The sequence below is a fragment of the Furipterus horrens genome, unplaced genomic scaffold (assembly GCF_987537825.1).
Source record: "Furipterus horrens unplaced genomic scaffold, mFurHor1.1.pri manual_scaffold_2, whole genome shotgun sequence".
NCBI lineage: Eukaryota > Metazoa > Chordata > Mammalia > Chiroptera > Furipteridae > Furipterus > Furipterus horrens.
The window spans coordinates 153476697-153495779 of record NW_028327172.1 but is presented as its reverse complement, the minus strand read 5'-3'; the positions used below and the strand labels follow the sequence as shown (position 1 = coordinate 153495779).

The following is a 19083-nucleotide window of genomic DNA, read 5'->3' as shown; positions in this document are numbered from 1 at the left end:
GCTAAGCACCGAAAGAAGTGTATTCACATTGAAGGCAGCATTAGGATCTTTCTGGTTTTGTTAGTCAACATGGTTTTAGTTGTCAAACCAAAATTCTAGCCTCAATAATAAGGGAAGGAATGGAGACTTCCAGTTTTTTAAATTGTGGTAAATAAGTCTTAACTATGTTAAATGCTCATCTAAGGAAGGAACCTAGATTTTAATCCAAGCAGAAATGAAGGAATGAGGAAGTGAAAAAATAATTGTATTGCAGACAGTGTTTAAATTAGCTATAATAATAACTGTAAGAAAATAGTAGTTTCTGAATTGTCTTTTTAACCCTTAATATATCAGTGTTATCTTCCACCTTAATAAGAAGTAACTCTGATGGTTTTGATTTTCATTTAAGGAAAAATAGAGGGCATAGATATATAATAATATATTATTATCATCTAATTACCTGGTTGTCATACTATTTATTATTTTAGTCTAAGTAGATGCTTTGGAGAGAGGGAAAAGGATGTTAGGGATTTTCAGACACTTAGCAAACACTGGTGCCTATCTAACAGTAACAGAAACACTGTGCCAGGTATTTTTCAGTTGCCATTTTACTGATGGCAAATATAAATTGTGAATTCTTCAGCAGAAGTTGATATCATATTATCTCCTTTATGCAATATTTTTATGCTGGTCTAAAGACGTTTGTATATGTTTTAACTTTTTTCACACAGTGATCACCTTTAAGTTCTAATATTCGTAAAGGTTAATGAGTAAAGAAAGTCTGCTGAATAAATCCACCTGATAATCCAAGGCACTTAAAGAAATGCATGCTTTAATATAAGCAAAGATTTTACTTGATTAGTGTTCTATTTCTCAACTCAATTATCAAGCTTAGGGGAAATCTAAATCAAGGTTTTTGATTGACATATTCAATGGGATTTGATTGGGGTGCAGATGATTACACAATGTTTTACTATGACTTCATAAGTATTCTGATAATAATAATATATACTCTGCTACTCATTTTCAAGATGCATGTCTTTTTTATCTATACATGTTCTTAATAAATTATTATAGTAAATAAAATGTACTAGAATATATAAAACATACTTTTCCTTGCCAATATAATATGCATATTGACTCTCTCTGATCTTATTCTGTATAAAAGATAAGAATCAGCTCATTTGGTTTGCTTAGATAACACTAACCAAGTAAATATATAGGTGGCAGAAGAGGATAATAGACACCTAGAAATGTTTATCAATACCTGCTATTATTTATTACTATTATCAGTAGTTAGAATAATGAATAGAGTGAAAGAAAGTATAGTGCCTTGGGTGTTTACTCTGGGCACAGTGAAATTTGGTCTAGTCTTCTTTCTAGTTGTCTGGTACTCTAGTTAGACAGGCAAGAGTAGAGTGAAAGGTTTTAGAGCCATTCAAACATGTATTCAAATTCCACTCCTACAACCTAAAGCTGCATGTCCTTGGGCAAGTTATTTAACCTCCTTAAGCCTCAGGTTTTGGTTTGTTTTCTTTTATAAAATAGGTAGTTATTAAAGTTAAAGGAGATAAGTTTATAAATCATATAGCACAGTGCTTAGAACATAGAAACCTGTGCTCTGAGGAAGAAATGAAAAAAAGGAGTCCTACTACATATAGGTAGAGCCCCTGTTCTAAAAAGAAAATACTACCATCCCACTATGCTTACAATTCTAATATATTTATAATTCCAGAATTATATATAAATTTTTACTAATTTTTCTTCTCTAAATTATTTTGTGAGTTTGGTAAAACTACCTACTTAATTTCTTTAGAAAGCTTTACTTTTCAAGGACAAATTACTATATTTATAAAAGGAAAAATCCAAATTTAAATATAATCTTCGAAGTTTCCTTTTCAGATTTCTAGAAGTTAAAATGTTTGTGACTCATCGGTCTGTTTTAATCCTTTGCTCTTTAATTTTAACAGGAAAGGAAGGACAAGAAATCCTGGGGCCTGAAGCTCAGGCCGATGACGCAGGATGTACAGGTACTCTTCCTAATTCCTTTCATACTGTAGTCATTGAACAAAGTGTTTTGAGTCCCTGGGTTTTGCATTTGTGAGGCCTAAATTTAGTCTTTTTCCTCTTCTTTTATCTTGTCCTCCTTAAATGTTTAAGTACCTAGGCATCGGTTCTTATATAAAAAATAAGTTAGAAGTTTGTATTTTTTTTTAAATACAATTGTAAGCTTACAGATTTATATAATAGAGCAGATTTTCATCTACAAGGATGACAAGAAATCTACAGCTAATCAAAAAATAAGTATTTGAATGATGATTTAAACTTTATCAGATTTTTTTACCAAGGTTATAGAAATGCAGATATATTTTGAGTTTCATTATTAGTTGCCAGAATCTGCATTGAATTGCCCACAAGACAGAAAGCAGAAAAGATTAAGCAAATATGGGTTATCTATAAACTAAATGATGATCATTGAAATTGATGAGTTAAATGAACATTTCACAACAAACAAGAGAATCAAATTTTTTTCCTATAATTTCCGTGAGAAAATTCAAAATAAAATTGTATGCTTCTAGGTGACTGAAAGTACATACTCCCTGAGACTTAAGGCTATTCCTCTATAAGGAATTCAAATCAGACTTAAGAGGCAAAAGAGTAAGGTTGAAACTCAAATCAAGAGCTTAGATATGATAATACCTGGCACTTAATTTGTATCATATGAGTCAGCTGGAACTCTTAAAATGTAAACTTCAAAAATGAATTCCAAATTATTAAATCATTTCCTCAAAATACTATACTTAATAGTAGTATAATTGTATTTTGTTTATTGAACCATAAGTTAGATATTTCTGTCATATAGTTTTAATTATATATATTTTTCTTTTTCTTCCTTGACTTAGCATTTGTAGTTTTTTCACTTTGCAGTGCATTTTAGGACTACTCCATATGTCATTATAAATTATCTTTAATTATATAAGATGAGTATGTTTCCTAGTAATGTGTCAAAATAGATTCTCATCTATAATATAAACATTTGCACTGCCATATTTGTCAGTCGGTTCTATAAAACACAAGAGTAGATTTTTGTGCTTTTATGAAAGGTCCATTCCAAATTAATTAAGTAATAATGGAATATGAGATCATTTAAGGTGCTGCAGCCTAAGATTTTATGTTTTGCCTTTAATTTGGTTGTGTTTAACTTGGCTAAATAATGTATTCAGGTATGCTTATTATCAAATATGTCATGCCAATTTACACATTATATAAAATATTTAATTTGAATGTTTGTTGTTAGTAAAATAGTGTTAATGAACAACAAAAAACCTACAGTTAATTACTTTTTCTTTAACCTAATGTTAAACTTTGATGACTTATTGTAGCAGAGCTACAGAAACTTGTTTGCTCTTTTAAGCAAAATGCTATCAGAAAAGAGATTCATAGTTTCAAGTTTACAGTTTTTTGCCTCACAATTTGTTCTTCACTACAAAAATGAATGAGTTCTGCTATGAACGTAGGAGTACATGTATATTCTTTAGAATTGATGTTTCAAGATTCTGGATATAGTCTCAGAAGTGGGATTGCTGGGTCAAAAGGCAGGTCTTTTTTAAATTTTTTTGAGGAAACTCCAAACTGTTTTCCACAGTGGCTGCACCCGTCTGTATTCCCAACAGTGCACTAGGGTTATGCTAAATGAAATAAGCCAGTCAGTGAAAAACAAATACCATACGATCTCACTTATATGTGGAATCTAATGAGCAAAATAAACTGATGAACAAAATAGAAACAGAGTCATGAGTGCATAGTGGAGGAGGGAGAGGGGACTGGATGAAAGAAGGTGAAGAGGTTAGTCAAAGAACATATATGCATGACTCATGAACAGGGGCGACAGTGTGGTGGTGACCTGAGGGACAGGGGTTGGGAGCTGGGTGGAGGTGGGCAAAGGGAGGGAAAGTGGGGACATCTGTAATAGTGTAAACAAAAATAATGTTTAAAAAAATGAATTCTTCCAGTTTGAAGTACTGAGTAGTACATAATTTCCCCTCCACCCTCCCAAAAAATCATGTCTGGAAGGTGGAGTAAGCTTGTATTAACCACAGTTGCTGCTGAAATGTAAGGTCTCCCCCACCCAGAACAAGATGGTCCCTGCTACATTATTTCCCTACTACATGAGGAGTCAGGAGTAAGAAAACATTTAATAAAGCCCTGATTTGTACAATTTTAAGGAAGGAAGAATGGAATTAGACATTTGAGACTTTGGAGCAGTTCTACATAAAATTATGTGTTGCCTTTGCTTTTATTACTTCCTTGACATCTAAGGGAATAATGTGCTGACAAAGTGAACAACATTGTACATAGGTTCCATCATTTGTTCACAACTTTGTCAGATCCTTTCTATAGCTGACTTCCTTTTTCAATTCATGAAGTTAAGAGAACTGTAGTTTCAGCTTAGTATTCAGAGAGTGAAAAAAAGAAAGCAGAGAGTTACTAAAGGGTAAAGTGGAAAAAGATTTGACTTTGGGTGGTAAGCACACAATACGATATACAGACGATGTATCATAGAAATACACTTGAAGCCTATATAATTTTATTAACCAATGTTGCCCCAATAAATTTAACTTTAAAAATAAAAGAAAAAACTTTACCTAAAACATCCTTTGTTCCTTCTAAGCATCCCTTTTATGTTTATATAGTTAATAGTTTTACAAAGTTTCAAAAACTGAGGATAGAACTAGGAGGGCACATAAGGATACTTTATTCTGGCAATAAAATATCAACAGCTAAATAATTTTTTTTATTTTTTATGTTAAATGATTGTCTCTATTGTTGCTGTCACTAATTTATGATTATAACGCTATAATTTCACATGCTGACAAATGATTCTAGAATTAGTCCTATAATTCAGTACTTTGACAGTCAGCTCTGAGCTTGGTCATATCAGAAATGCCAATTATTATTATATGTTTCTATGTATTTACTCCTCTCTCTAGTATTCAAATACAGAAGTTTATCAATCTTAACTTGGGAATTTTGCTACAGAATTAATCAATTCACAATTTTCACTTCCCAATGCTTTAAATTTTATGTGTAAAACTGCAGAATTTTGTGTGTGTTTGAAATTGGCTTCGTAAAGGAAGGTTCATGGAGACAGTGTAGTTTAGTTGGAAAGAACCTAGAATTTGATATGATACCTAACACCAATTAGCCTGCTCTACTAACAATCATTTTTTACTGTGTGATTTTGGAAAAATTATCTAACTTTTCTGACCGTAACTCTTTTTATTGGGAGTAATTTTAAATGAGAAATAATGTCCACCTTGTAGGACTACTTTGAGGAAAATAGATAACAAATATCCCTGGTACAGTACTAAACACACACTGTATGAATTAATTTAATTCTCATAACCACTGTAAGAAATACTGTTATTATCCTCCAAATTCTATATGATGTAAACTATTATATCATAATGATTACTGCCTCACAAATTATATGCCATAATATTTACTCCTTGAACTCATGGTTTCATTCTCTACAGCCTGTGGAATTTGATACATAGTGTCTGTTTCCTGTTTGACGGTATTTTTGATCAACTGTCATTTCTTTACAAGAAGATGTGTACATAAATTGAAATTTTAGTTTCTTTTAGGCACTGTAAGGCCTAAAAGAAAGTTTTTTTAATTTAGATTGATTTATTATATAATTATCAGTACCACACAGTTGATTACAACATAAATACATTACAAATTTTAGTAAGTAATTTTTTTTAATTATTGGAAAGGAAATTAAAGAAACTGGAGTATTCTTCAGGTAGTTAATATATCAATAGTTTAATGATAGTTTAATTTCTAGAAGAAAAATTGTTTAGCATTAGTTCTATTTCTGTTTTTTGTTTAGCACTGAGATAACCTTACTCTCCTAAATAAAAATATGAACTATGTTTTTGTCATAACTGATTTACTAAATTCTTCAACATCTTGACAATTATATGCAAAGCTATGGTTATATATCCATAAAAATATTTCTAATTCTTGTCGACTCACAAATTAAATGCTCCTTTAATTCTGTTGAAAGCAAAAATTCAAAGCCACCTAATTTGCTAAAGGATTTGTTTCCCAGTCATTAGAGTCATTCACTCCCTCGTTTTCTGGGACATTACCAAAAAGGCTTTACTAGTACTTTGTTATCAAAGGTTTAATACTATCTAGTTTTGGATTTTGTTTTTTTGTTTTTTTCCTCAGAGGGACCTTGTTTAATATATTCAGAAATGGTTGGGGAAATTGAAATGTTATTAACTTCAGTACCTTTTTCCAATACATTTTTATAAATGTTTTGGTCTTTCCACATGAACTAACTATATTTTGATCAATACTTTAGAATTACAAACTTAGTTTATTCAATTTCTGGAACTCTGAAATCTGTCAGGGGAAAAATAACAGTGTCTCTTCATTCTTCTAATTCAAATGAATGTGTTAATATACATTTTGAGGATAGACCTGGACAGTATTATGCTAAGTGAAATAAGCCAGTCAGAGGAAAACAAATACTATATGATTTCACTCACATGTAGAATCTAATGAATAAAGTAAATTAATGAAATAGAAGCAGCCTCATAGATACAGAGAGCAGACTGGCAGCTGTCAGAGGGGAATAGTGTTGGATTGAGGGGCTGGGTGAAACAGGTGAAGGGATTAAGGGGAAAAAAAACCTCATAGACACAGACAACAGTGTGGTGATTACCAGAGGGAAAGAGGCACAGAGGTAGAAGAGGGTAAAGGGGAGATAAATGATGACAGAAGGAGACTTGAGTTAGAGTGATGGACACACAGTACAGATGATGTAATATAGAATTGGACACTTGAAACCTACTTAATTTTATTAATCAAATGTCACCCCAATAAATTCAATAAAAATTGTTTTAAAATTTTCCTATGAGGAACGTATGCATTCTAAATAATGAAAAAAAGTATAAATAAATATATCTTTTATTTAATTTTAATCCTCACCCAAGGATATGCTTATTGATTTTAGATAGAAAGGAAGGGAGAGAAACATCAATCAGTTGTGCTGGGGCTAGAACCCACAACCTAGGTATGTGCCCTGACCAGGAATCGAACCCACAACCTTTTGGTGTATGGGACGATGCTCCAACCAACTGAACCACCTGGCCAGTGCAATAAATGTAATTTTTAAATATAGTTTATTAAAATAGTGTGATTAAGATTATTTAGATCAAATCTAATTTTTATAAATTATAAAAATATTTGTTCTTAAATGAGTACATTTAGAGCCAGTCTGTGCATAGATAAATTTATAACTTATTGAAGATACAAGGTTCCCTGGCTGTTGTGGCTCAATGGATTGAGCGTCGGCCTGCAAACAAAGTGTCACTGGTTCGATTCCAATCAGGGCACATGACTAGGTTGCACCTCAGGTCCCCAGTTGGGGGCGCATGAGAGGCAACCACACAGTGGTGTTTCTCCCTCTCTCTTTCTCCTTTCCCCCTCTCTAAAAATAAGTTAATTAATTAATTTTAAAAATTAATTAATTTTAAAAGATGTAAGGTTCCTGTTTAAAATACAGACTATATAATTCTAAAAAGTGTATACTATTTAAAAACTCATTATTCCAGTATATGTATGTGTGTGTGTTTGTGTATATGTGTGTATGTATGTATAGTTACCAGGAAGTAGAAAATATAAACATTTTATAAGTGGAGACTATTTAATTGAAAGAAATATTTTACAATATAATATAATTTGATAAAAATATTTTAAACACCTTGTTAAATCTACATGAAAATGGAAGAAATTACGTAAGATGCAAATTTCATGAGTTTTATCTGGTTTAATGTGAAAATTTAAAGTTACATTGAAAAAATTTGATGACACCGACTTCACTGCTTTAGCTCTTCAAGATTGTTTCAGCAAATGACAAATGCTGAGTAATTTTGAGGCATATCCTTTGCTTTGCTCTCACCAGGTTCTTGAAAAGCAATGAAATTTTTAATAATAGGGAATGGAACAGGTGAGGTCATTAAAGGAAAATTATTCTCACTCCCTCTGGTTGTATTATATAGCTGATTTCAGAGCTTCCTAACTGGGACCGCAATAAACCCATTTCAATTGCCATGCTTTACCTTGATAGTAATCCATTTAAACAGGAAATACTGGAAGGCTTTCATGGTTTTATGTTGTCTTGATGAAGCAGTACAGAAGATTTCCCCAGTTGGTATTTTGAAAATTTTTTGACAATCTGGAGTTTTTTATACTGCAAGACAATGTATTATATTATGTGCTGGATCAATAGAGGGATGTGTCTTTTTGCCTGTGAAAAGGGGAAATTAGAGAGAAAAATGACCCTTCGGGATTCTAAGAAAGAACATACATGAAAGTTGAGGATCTGGACTTAAATTCCCTTAAAAACAACAGTCCCAGCTTACCTCTTAAAGAATCTTCACTTACCCCTGGATCCAATAACCCCAGTTTGGTGACTAGTGTCAGATGTTAAGTAATTAATAGTTATTGGCTGTATTAAAAAGGAGGGGGGAAAATGATGGGTCACCATTATTACTATGTCATTGGCTCTAAGGTTTTAAACAGCAGCAACCCTAAGGAGTTCAGTTACTAATACTGTACATATTCAGCAAGATTGTTTTACACTGAACAGAAAAGATACCCATACATCACCATTTTAATTTGGCCCAATTTCCATCTTCTGGGAAGTGGTGTTTTAAAAATTTAGAACTGACAGTTCCATCAGAAGTGAGTAAAAAAGTCAGCCAAAAGGCATTTGGGAGCCATCCTAACCCATTCCAGTTAGCACCAGCATGGAGCGGTGGCCGCTCCCCTCGCGAGCCAGTGCAGGGTGCTGCTTCAGAGGCTCAGCAGCTCCAGGCCACCTTCACAGGGCGGAATTGTTCTGTTAGCTCTTAACCATTTCTAACTCAAGAAAAAAAGCCTCTGCCTTAATGCCGCAGCTACACATCTACTGAGGCAGAAACAGATCAAGAACTGCCCTATTTGTATGTGAATACTAGAGGAGATAAGCAATTAATTTAATCTATTCGGTACTTTGACTCTTACTAGAACTTTTCTAACTCTAGATAACTATTAAAGCTATTTTCTAAGAAATCACATCACTGAACTATATTTCAGAGAGGTTTACAATTTTAGGCACAACTCTAAATGATACCATAGGTTGCTAGAAAAAAACTAAGGTTTGAGAACCAAGGATTTTCTCTCTTCTTTTCTTTCCTTGCTTTAACATATAGAAACTAGAAGTTCAGCCAACTGTATTAACCTTCTCTGTATCTCATTTATCAGTAAAATGTAATAAAGTACAATTCTGAAGCTTAAAGGGCATATTGTGAGAATTTCAAGACATTTACCACACTTTAAATTTATCTTTTTCCTTTTATAAAATACATTTTATTGATTATGCTGTTACAGTTGTCCCAATTTCTTTTCCCTTTGTTCCCCTTCACCCAGTGGCTCCCCTCCCTCCAGTTGACCACCGCCCGCATTCGTCCATGCCCATTAGTGGTGCATATAGTTCTTCTCAACATCTTCCTATCTACTCCACTCCCTCCTACTATGCTTCATAATTCCTGTACCATCTCCCTCCCTCCCCCTCCCCACTGACCTCCCCCCAAAATGTTCCGCTTACCAATAATTCTTTTCCCACTCTTCTTGCCTTAGTTTGCCTTTGTTTCGATTTTCTATCTTCTGTTGTTGGTTGTTGTGATACAGTTTTCATTTTAATGTTCATAGTTTTGATTCTCTTTCTCCTAAATAAGTCCCCTTAACATTTCATATAACAGTGGTTTGGATCTGAAGAACTCCTTCAGTTTTACTTTGTCCTGGAAGCACTTTCTTTGCCCTTCTATTCTGAATGACAGCTTCGCTGGATAGAGTAATCATGATTGCAGGTTTTTGCTTTTCATTACTTTGATTATTTCTTGCCAGTCCCTTCTTGCCTGCAGAGTTTCTTTTGAGAAATCAGCTGATAGTCTTCTTGGGACCCCTTTGTACATAATTCCCTTCTCTCTTGCTGCTTTTAAGATTCTCTCTTTATTCTTAATTTTTGACACTTTAATTATAATGTGTCTTAGAACTCTCTGGGCTTCCTGGACGTGTAAGTCTATTTCCTTCCACAAGTTAGGGAAGTTCTGCTTCATTGTTTTTTCACGTAATTTTTCAATTTCTTGTTCTTCTTCACCTTCTGGCAACCCTATGATTCAGATGTTGGCCCAATTATAGCTGTCCCATGAGCCTCTCCTCATTTTTCTCACTTTTCTTTCCTCTTTCTTCACTGGTTGACTGTTTGTTCCTTCCCTAAGTTCCAATTTGTTGATTTGATATCTGTTTTTTTTTTTCTCTCACCACTTGTTTCATATGTGTTTTCATTCATTGCAGCAAGACTAGCCTTCATTCCTTCCCCATCTTGTTTAAGATCTGCTGTCAGGTGTGTAAGCATTCTTATAACCAAAGCTCTGAACTGTGCCTCAGAAATATTTCCTATCTGCTGCTTCGTTAGATTAGATATTTGCTTTTTTGGTCAGCTGCATTACTTGGATCTCTTATCATGATCTGTGCCATCCGGACAGTTTTGTATTTACCTTTGCTTCCTGGGCAGGGCTGTCACACCTCCTATGCTATGGGGGGCGGAGCCCCGTGTACTCATCACTACCAGGCAACCCTTCTCACCATGCTGTGGCATTTTGTGTGTGGGGGTGGGGGTCCAAGATGGATTCTTGCCATTTACTCTCCGCTGAGAGACTGGTAGCTTCTTCCTCCATCCCCACCCCCTCCGGGCCTCACAGTCCAAAGCAATGGGAGTCTGCCTTCCTCGGTGTTGGAATCGCAAGCTAACGGGTCTGGTCTGCAGCCAGGGGGTGCTCCCCAGGTGTTTCTCACCTCTTTTTAAATACAGGTGTCTGTGCTTACTGCCGTCACCGTAGCTGCCACCACCAGCACAGCTTGACCTCTCTACCCTGGCTTCACCCCTCCTACCCATTCGGAAGAGCACCACTTGTTTATAACTTCATACGTTGGACTTCCATATAGCTTTATTTTCTGGAGCTTCTAGTTCTTTCTGGTTTTGCAGTAGATGTATTCCATCTTAGTTGTGGAGGGAGACAAATCATGTCAGTCTAGGCCTCCATCTTGGCCAGAAATCTCTAAATTTATTTTTTAAATGACTTCTTAATTATAACAGAAAGAGTGAATTTTGTATTTAATATTCAGTAAATATTTCCTACAAATTTAAGAACAATATCAAGATAATTCCTCTTTTATAAAAATTTTGTAACAGCTTGATGGTGAAATTGCTATTTATATACTATTCCTTTCTTTTAGTAAAAGATGATGAATGTGACTCAGATGCAGAAAATGAACAAAACCATGATCCTAATGTTGAAGAGTTTCTACAGCAACAAGACACTGCTGTCATTTATCCTGAGGCGCCTGAAGATGACCAGAGGCAGGGCACACCGGAAGCCAGTGGTCACGATGAAAATGGTAAATGGAGCTTCACAGTTTTCTTTGTTTTCATCTTTCAAGGATTGTTTCTATTTCTGTTACTTTACTATAGGAACCTTCTCTTACACTATAGGGAAGATTTTTGAAAATCAAAATTGATTGCAGGTGGCTGTAGAGACCAATTTCTTTAATTAATGGAACATTGTCCATGATAACAGTATAATATTTGTATTCAGTGGTAATACACTGCATGTGAAATGCTTAGAACAGTGCCTGGACATTGGTTTCCATTCATTAACCTGGTAGCAAGTAGTAGAAGTGGAACTAGGATGACCCCAACTGCCCACTGATTCTTTTCCACCATTCTTCTAGCAAGTAAACCAGGATTGTCTATTCCAAAACATACTAATTTGGAGACACATAGTTTTTTGCTCTCTGCTTTAGTTCACTCTGATAAGAACAGCCACAGTATAAAGAGTAACAAAATGCAATAATAGTTTGTAATCTCCTGAAAAGAAATAAGCTATCATTCTGCCCTTCCATGCACTAGAAACAGACAAAAATAGCTTGCAGATATTCCTCTAGTAAATTTTTTGCAAGACCTGTACCAAATACTAAGAAGTTAATTGGAATGTTTAAGGATACTTCAAGTTCTAAGATTCTAAATCTGGTTTGATTTTTTTCCAGGATCTCAGTCTAATGGACATATTTAGCTTAATACTTAAGTGATAAACTTTTCATGGCATTTTTTAGAGCAGTTACATTTTTACAACAAAACTGAGACTAAGATACAGAGGTGTCCCATATATACCTTCCCCACACACATGCATAGGCCTTTCCAATTATCAACATAACTCACTAGAATGGTACTTTTTTTAAACCTAGGATGAACCTACATTGATACATCATAATTATTCAAAATTCACCATTTACATTAAGGTTTACTCTTAGTGTTGTATATGCTGTGGGTTTGGGCAAGTGTATAATGACATGTATATATGATTAGAATATGATACAGAGTATTATCACTACCCTAAAAATTCTCTGTGCTCTGCCTACTCTTCTTTCCCCTATCCTACTCCTCCTGGAAACCACTGATCTTTATGTCTCCATAATCTTGTCCTTTCCAGAATGTCATATAGTTAGAATCATATGGTATGTGTCCTTTTCAGATTGACCTTTTTCACTTAGAAATCTGCATTTAAGGTTTTTCCATGTATGTTCATGGTTTGATGGCTCATTTCTTTTGTGTCCAATAATATTCCATTTCTAAATGTACTACAATTTATAAATCTACTCTCCTACTAAAGGATATCTTCCAAATTTTGGCAACTATGAGTAAAGCTGCTATAACCATCTGTGTACTTATTTTTGTGTGAACATAAGTTTTCAGTTCTTTTTGGTAAATATCAAAGAGCACAATTGCTGGATTTGTATGGTAATAGTATGTTTAGTTTTTCAAATTTGAAAGAATTAACATTAAATAAATAAGGATGACATTGTTACCTATAGAAAGATTCTGTTATGGTATACAAGTTCAATAACATATATACAAGGTTTATCCAGAAAAAGTCCAGCCATTGTTAATATAACAAGAGCAGTTTGTGCAACATCAATGTAACCTGGAAGCTAAGGAGAGTAGACTAGAATGTGCATGCATGAACAATGATGACTTCACTGTACTAGTCAGTGGGAGTGGTAGATGCCCTGAATGAGCATGTGTATGGTGTGGCCATCTCATTCAAAATGGCTGAGTGAGTAAAGCAATATATGTGCATCAAATTTTGCGTTAAGCTTGAACATTCCTCTGTGCAAACTATTCAGATGATTCAGAAGGTTTTTGGAAATGATGCAATGAGTACAGCTCAAATAAAAGTGTGGCACAAACATTTCAAAGATGGTTGAGAATCTGTGGAAAAGGATCCACATTCTGGAAGGCCTGCAACAAGCAGAACACCTGAGAATGTTGAACATGTACAGGCTCAATCAACAATGACTGGCAACAGACAGTGCGGGAACTAGAAGCTGATCTGGGGATTCCAAAAATTACTGTGTCCAAAATTTTGATGTAGGAACTTGGAATGAAACATGTGACAAAATTTGTTCTGCCACTTCTACTGTCAGAGCAGAAGGAACATAGTACTACAGTTGCTAATGACTTGATTCAAACTGCTACAAGTGAACCAGATTTCCTGAAGAAGGTCATAACTTTGAAGGGGACTAAAGCATCATTGTCCTGTGTACAACATTTCTTGTATCTTGTATCTTCTTCAATAAGTGCCTCTATTTTTCATAGTACATGGCTGTATACTTTCTGGACATATCTCGTATATTTACAAATGCAGTTTACATTCTGATTTTACTTTTTTTTTTTTTTTTTTTTTTTGGTCTAATTGACCATACAAAAGAAGAAAATTGTGATTTAATGAAAAACATATGGGACGTCAAAGTCAGAGAGGACACATTTGAATCCTGACTTTATCTAACCTGATAATCCTAAAATGTAATACCACTTTGTCAATTAAGAATCAAATTTACTGGCTGTGTGACTTTTAAGTTATTTAATCTTTCTGAGCCTCATGTTTTTGCTTTTATAAAATAGAAATTAATATAATTGTATTGTTTTGAGGATCAAATATAAACTTGGTAGCATAGTATCTGGCACATAGCATAGGGAGGGACTCAGAGGTAGCTTTGGGAGTATTTTTTACCTTTTTAAATTTTATTTTTCAGTTACCATTGACGTTCAATTTTATATGAGTTTTAGATGTACATCATAGTGGTTGGACAGTTATATAATTTACAAGTATTTTTTGAATTTTTTAAATTTAAAATATATGATCTTTCTTTTACAGGAACACCAGATGCATTTTCTCAATTACTAACCTGCCCATATTGTGATAGAGGCTATAAACGCTTTACCTCTCTGAAAGAACACATTAAATATCGCCATGAAAAGAATGAAGACAACTTTAGTTGCTCCCTGTGCAGTTACACCTTTGCATACAGAACTCAACTTGAACGCCACATGACATCACATAAATCAGGAAGAGATCAAGTAAGTGAAATGAGCTCTTCAAATTTTAAGAATTCATTCCTCATAGACGGCAAGGGTTTTAATACACTTAAAAGTAAAAAAAAAAAAAAAATGCACTAGACAGTGTCTCATCTGCAGCCTTATAAAAATGGAAGTGATTATTTATTTGAATTGTCCGGTCATTTCAGAGTTAGCCATCACATGTGAACATGATTTTAGAGGTAACTAAGTTTTTTCTTTTTCAAATGCAATCCTTTTCATCTCAGTTTAATTATTTTGCTTATACTATAACAAATATTTCTCCTTAAGTTTAAAACTGGATTTCATAATACATTGTACTAAAATGTTCAGTGTAGGAAAATAAATATTGGTTACATAAACCACATGACTTACTACTGACCAAATTTAAAAGAAAATCAAATAATAATAAAGTTTCTTTTTATGTGTGAACTAATGAGTATTTATTGTCAGTATAAGCTACAGTGTTTTTCCCTATAGTAAGGAAAGTTGCCTCCTCTAAGAATCTAAAGTTTAGATTCTAATGCATTTTTATTCAGGAGACTCAATTTTCATATGGTTTATTCTGCTTCAGTGTCTCTTTGCCTTAATTTCTAGAAGTATAAACTAAGACTACTCTAACTATAAGTAACATGTAAACAGTTGGCTCTGTACTTAAGAATTAAAGTCAAAGAATCTTTTCAGTTCTTCTTTTATAAGTCTTGGTAACTATCAACTAAAAACAATCAACTGAATATTTCTTTAATTCTAACTTTAAAAATCAAATAAATATTCAACTGTGTGGAGTATGTCAAGGCTATATGTTGTGGTTGAGGCACCTGTCCATTTTCTTGTATCAAAGGATTGCGAATATCTGTATACATCACTATGAACTTTGCCCTAGGAGTATACCTAATATAAAACATATATCCCATAGAGAATAAATTAGACCTTTTGCTAAGATGATGGCTAAACCAAAAAACCAAACAAAAAATTTGTGGAAATTGAATGAGCATGGTCAACCTGTATTCTGAGGACTTTAGCAAAAACACTCACAAAATAAGATTAGGGTCTGGGGACTGGCAAATCAGGAACTCTAAGATTGCCTTGGATAGGTTGATGGTTAAGTCTGTGATGGAGCACTTGAAATGAGAGAGTACGAAAAGAAGGACGAAACTGATGTAGAGAAAGAACTACTGAAGGCAGACACCATCTCTCTACCATCTGCCCCTATTATTAGCCTTACTAATGACAATACAGACAAGTGCTCTTTTCATTGGAGAGCCTGAGGTAACCGTGATATGGACAGGCCTTGGGAAAACAGCCTATTGTGTGATCCATCTGCGTCTGCTGCCCCCTATCCTCTCTGCACCATGGCCCTTGTCAAAGGAGAGGATCTCCAAAGGATAGATAGAGCTGGTAGTGAAAGCAAGAGATGCCATTATAATAGCATATCATAGCATTTCTAGAGTATAAAACCATCTTTTTGGATGACTTTTTTTTTTTTTTTGGATGGGTAAAAAGGTAATAGGTTTTATACATGAAGTGTGTGGTCGGACTGAAGTCAGAAAAGAGTTGTGATAAATGTGGGGACCAATAAAGTGAGGAGATATAACTGGGAGGTCTTGGGAACAATTTAGATTATGAGGCAGCAAACTGAAAGGTATAATGTCTAGCTTGCTGGCCTTTGAGAATCATACAACAACTGAAAGGTAAGCATTTCCATGTCTTACTCATTTATTCATTCAACAAATATTTGAGTTTCTATTATGTGTCAGACCTGCTCTAGGTGTTACAGGCGCAATAGTGAAAAAGATGAGCAAAGTCCCTGACAGTAGGGGGTATATACAGGGTGGGAAACTGTAGGTTTACAGTGTGAATATGCAAAACACAGTTTATTCTTGTATTATTATTTATTCCTTATTGTTTTCCACATGAATAACTGTAAACCTAATTTAGTACCACCCTGTATTAAGAGGTGATATAAAACAGATATAAAATATAAAAACAGGTAGACTGAAGAAAATAGAGGAAGAACATAGAAAGTGATGAAAGCTGCTGTTTGATTTGAGGATAGGGAGTCTTTTCTGAACTAAAACCTGAATGAAATGAAGCCAGTCATGGAATGCTTGGGAGAAGGGCATGCCACTCAAAGGGAAGAGACTAAAACATGAAAAGAGCTTGAGGCAGAAACTTGCATGACATCACCAAAGAACAGCCAGGAGACCACTGTGGTGAATAATGGGGAGAAAGAGGGTGAGGCCAGGGAGGTATGGGGAACAGATGATGTAGCTCCTTGTATAGGTCAGGATAAAGACTTTTGATTGTATTCCAAAATGTGATGAGGAAGCCTTTGAAGGATATTGAATTTAACTGTTTTTTTGTTTGTTTGTTTGTTTGTTTGTTCAGGAGACCTTGCTTTTCTATTCAGTAACTGCTTTAGACAGATTACTGAATGTTCTTGACCTCAATTTCTTTATCTATAAACTAGAGTGCAAACGAGATAATTTTCAGTTCCTAGTAAAGTGTGTGTGTTTGCTAAATACTATATTGTTTAATAAAGTATGATTCTAATACTTTAAATTCTTAGAAAGTGGGGTTTTTCTCTATGTCAAAATTCTGTTCCCACTATCACCCTCCTTCCCTCCTTTTTTGGTAATATTTCAAGTGTTAGATTTTTGTGACTGCTATAATTTGAAGCCTTTAAGAAACAAAATAATCGCCAAAGCATTACTTTTAGCAGATTGAATGTTCTTTATGTATAAAGCTTTTTTTCACTTTATAAATAAAATACCAATTCTTTCTTACAGAGACATGTGACGCAGTCTGGGGGTAATCGTAAATTCAAGTGCACTGAATGTGGAAAAGCTTTCAAATACAAACACCATCTAAAAGAGCACTTAAGAATCCACAGTGGTAAATATTTGTTATCTTTCCACACCTTAAATATTGTTGCATACATGGAAATAAATATTGTAACATGTGATCTACACACATGAGTAGAAATGCCTTGCTTTTCTTTTAAGACACAGATGAATCTGGAGAAATTTTCTGTTTATAAATGGTATTTTATTGGAATTTTAATCTTTGCATAAAGTATATCAAGCTGATAGAATATGACACACACAGAATTTCCTTATCAGAATATAACATGTCTTAACAAGAAGTACAACCTAAAAACACTTTAGTTTTCTGATGAATGTTAATTTCATGGCCTCTCTTGAACAGTTAACAAAACAATGACAAAGAATATAGAGGCACAATTTGCGCAAGGAAATGAGGTGAAGATGTGCTTTACAAATGAGAAGTAGAAATGGAACTCCAGATGGGAAATGCTGAAGGGTGATGGGGAGTCAACACGGGGGAGCTTGAGGAGAGAGGGAACTGCAGTATTAATGAGAATTGAAAAGAAAAAGGGTCTCCCGTTATTTCACCTTTCTATTACACATTCTTTTCTAAATCATTACTTACAGAATTAATACTATTATATGGTAAAAATATTATGTCTCTTTTAGAACCATACAAAGATATCTATATTTGCATTTCTTCAGAGGCTCTACTTGAACAAAAACTATCGAGAAACTTAGCACCCCACATTGCACTGTGAAATCTGTTCATCTCCTGCTTAATTTTGATACACTATTTTAGATTTAAATAATTTTAACCAAAAATTATTAGCTATTGAATGGGAAGTTATGGTATCTGAACATTGCATATTTTGTGGAAGTTATTGTAGTAACACTTACATGGCCATCATCCTACTAAAAGTTATGATATCTGCACATTACATATTTTTTGGAAGTTACTGTATTAACACTTATATGACCACCATCCTACTAAAAGTTCAGATGGGTGGCTTTGTGAGGGGTGGTTTGTGATATCTGTATTTTATTTTGGACCTTCAAAGTCTCTGGAAGTTTTACTGTATTGCTCATTGAGGGCTAAATAATGTTCAAGTTATCACTTAAAAATGCTCAAAACGAGATTCTTAAAAAACATTTATTTATTTTCACGTATTGATGTTTCTGGAAAGCACAGGTTGTCTTTTGCAGCCTGCCACAAGATCCTATTTTTTAGCTCCTGTTTTCATCAGTAGTATATTTTTAATAACCTTCCTTCCTACCAGAGATGATTTGAAGTTATTGATAGAGTTACAGCTAATTGTGGAGAACTTTTTTTTAAAAAAAGAAAAAGGACTCATGGACATGGACAACAGTGTGGTGATTGCTGTGGGGAAGGGGGTATAAGGGGATTAAATGGTAATGGAAAAACACATAATAAAGATTAAATTAAAGAATACAATATTAAAGGCATCCCAAGAGGGATTTTTCTCTATAACATACAAAAAAACTGTTGCTGTCGGCAGCCGTCCGTCTCGAGAGACGATGGTGTAGCTTCTTAAGAGTCCATCTGCACCGCCGAGAATGGCTGTGCAGTCCGACTCGGGAGTGACACGGTATCTGTCTCCTCCCGTGTTGAATCGACATCTTGCGTTGAAGCTACAGAGCCTGGGCAGGGTGATATGGAGCGTCTGCTGTTGCCCATGCAGCAGACCCCCCCTCTCTTCGCAGCTGAAGGGTCCAAGGGAA

General features: G+C 34.4%; 1 protein-coding gene across 1 annotated transcript in view; it reads left to right on the top strand.

The window, feature by feature from the left end:
- ZEB1 (zinc finger E-box binding homeobox 1) overlaps positions 1 to 19083 on the top strand; it is a 192188-nt gene that overhangs the window by 161132 nt on the left and 11973 nt on the right. The window contains exons 2-5 of the mRNA XM_090266649.1: positions 1950 to 2009; positions 11338 to 11499; positions 14316 to 14518; positions 17305 to 17410. Coding sequence (XP_090122775.1) covers positions 1950 to 2009; positions 11338 to 11499; positions 14316 to 14518; positions 17305 to 17410 — 531 coding nt within the window. The remainder of the gene's footprint in view (positions 1 to 1949; positions 2010 to 11337; positions 11500 to 14315; positions 14519 to 17304; positions 17411 to 19083) is intronic.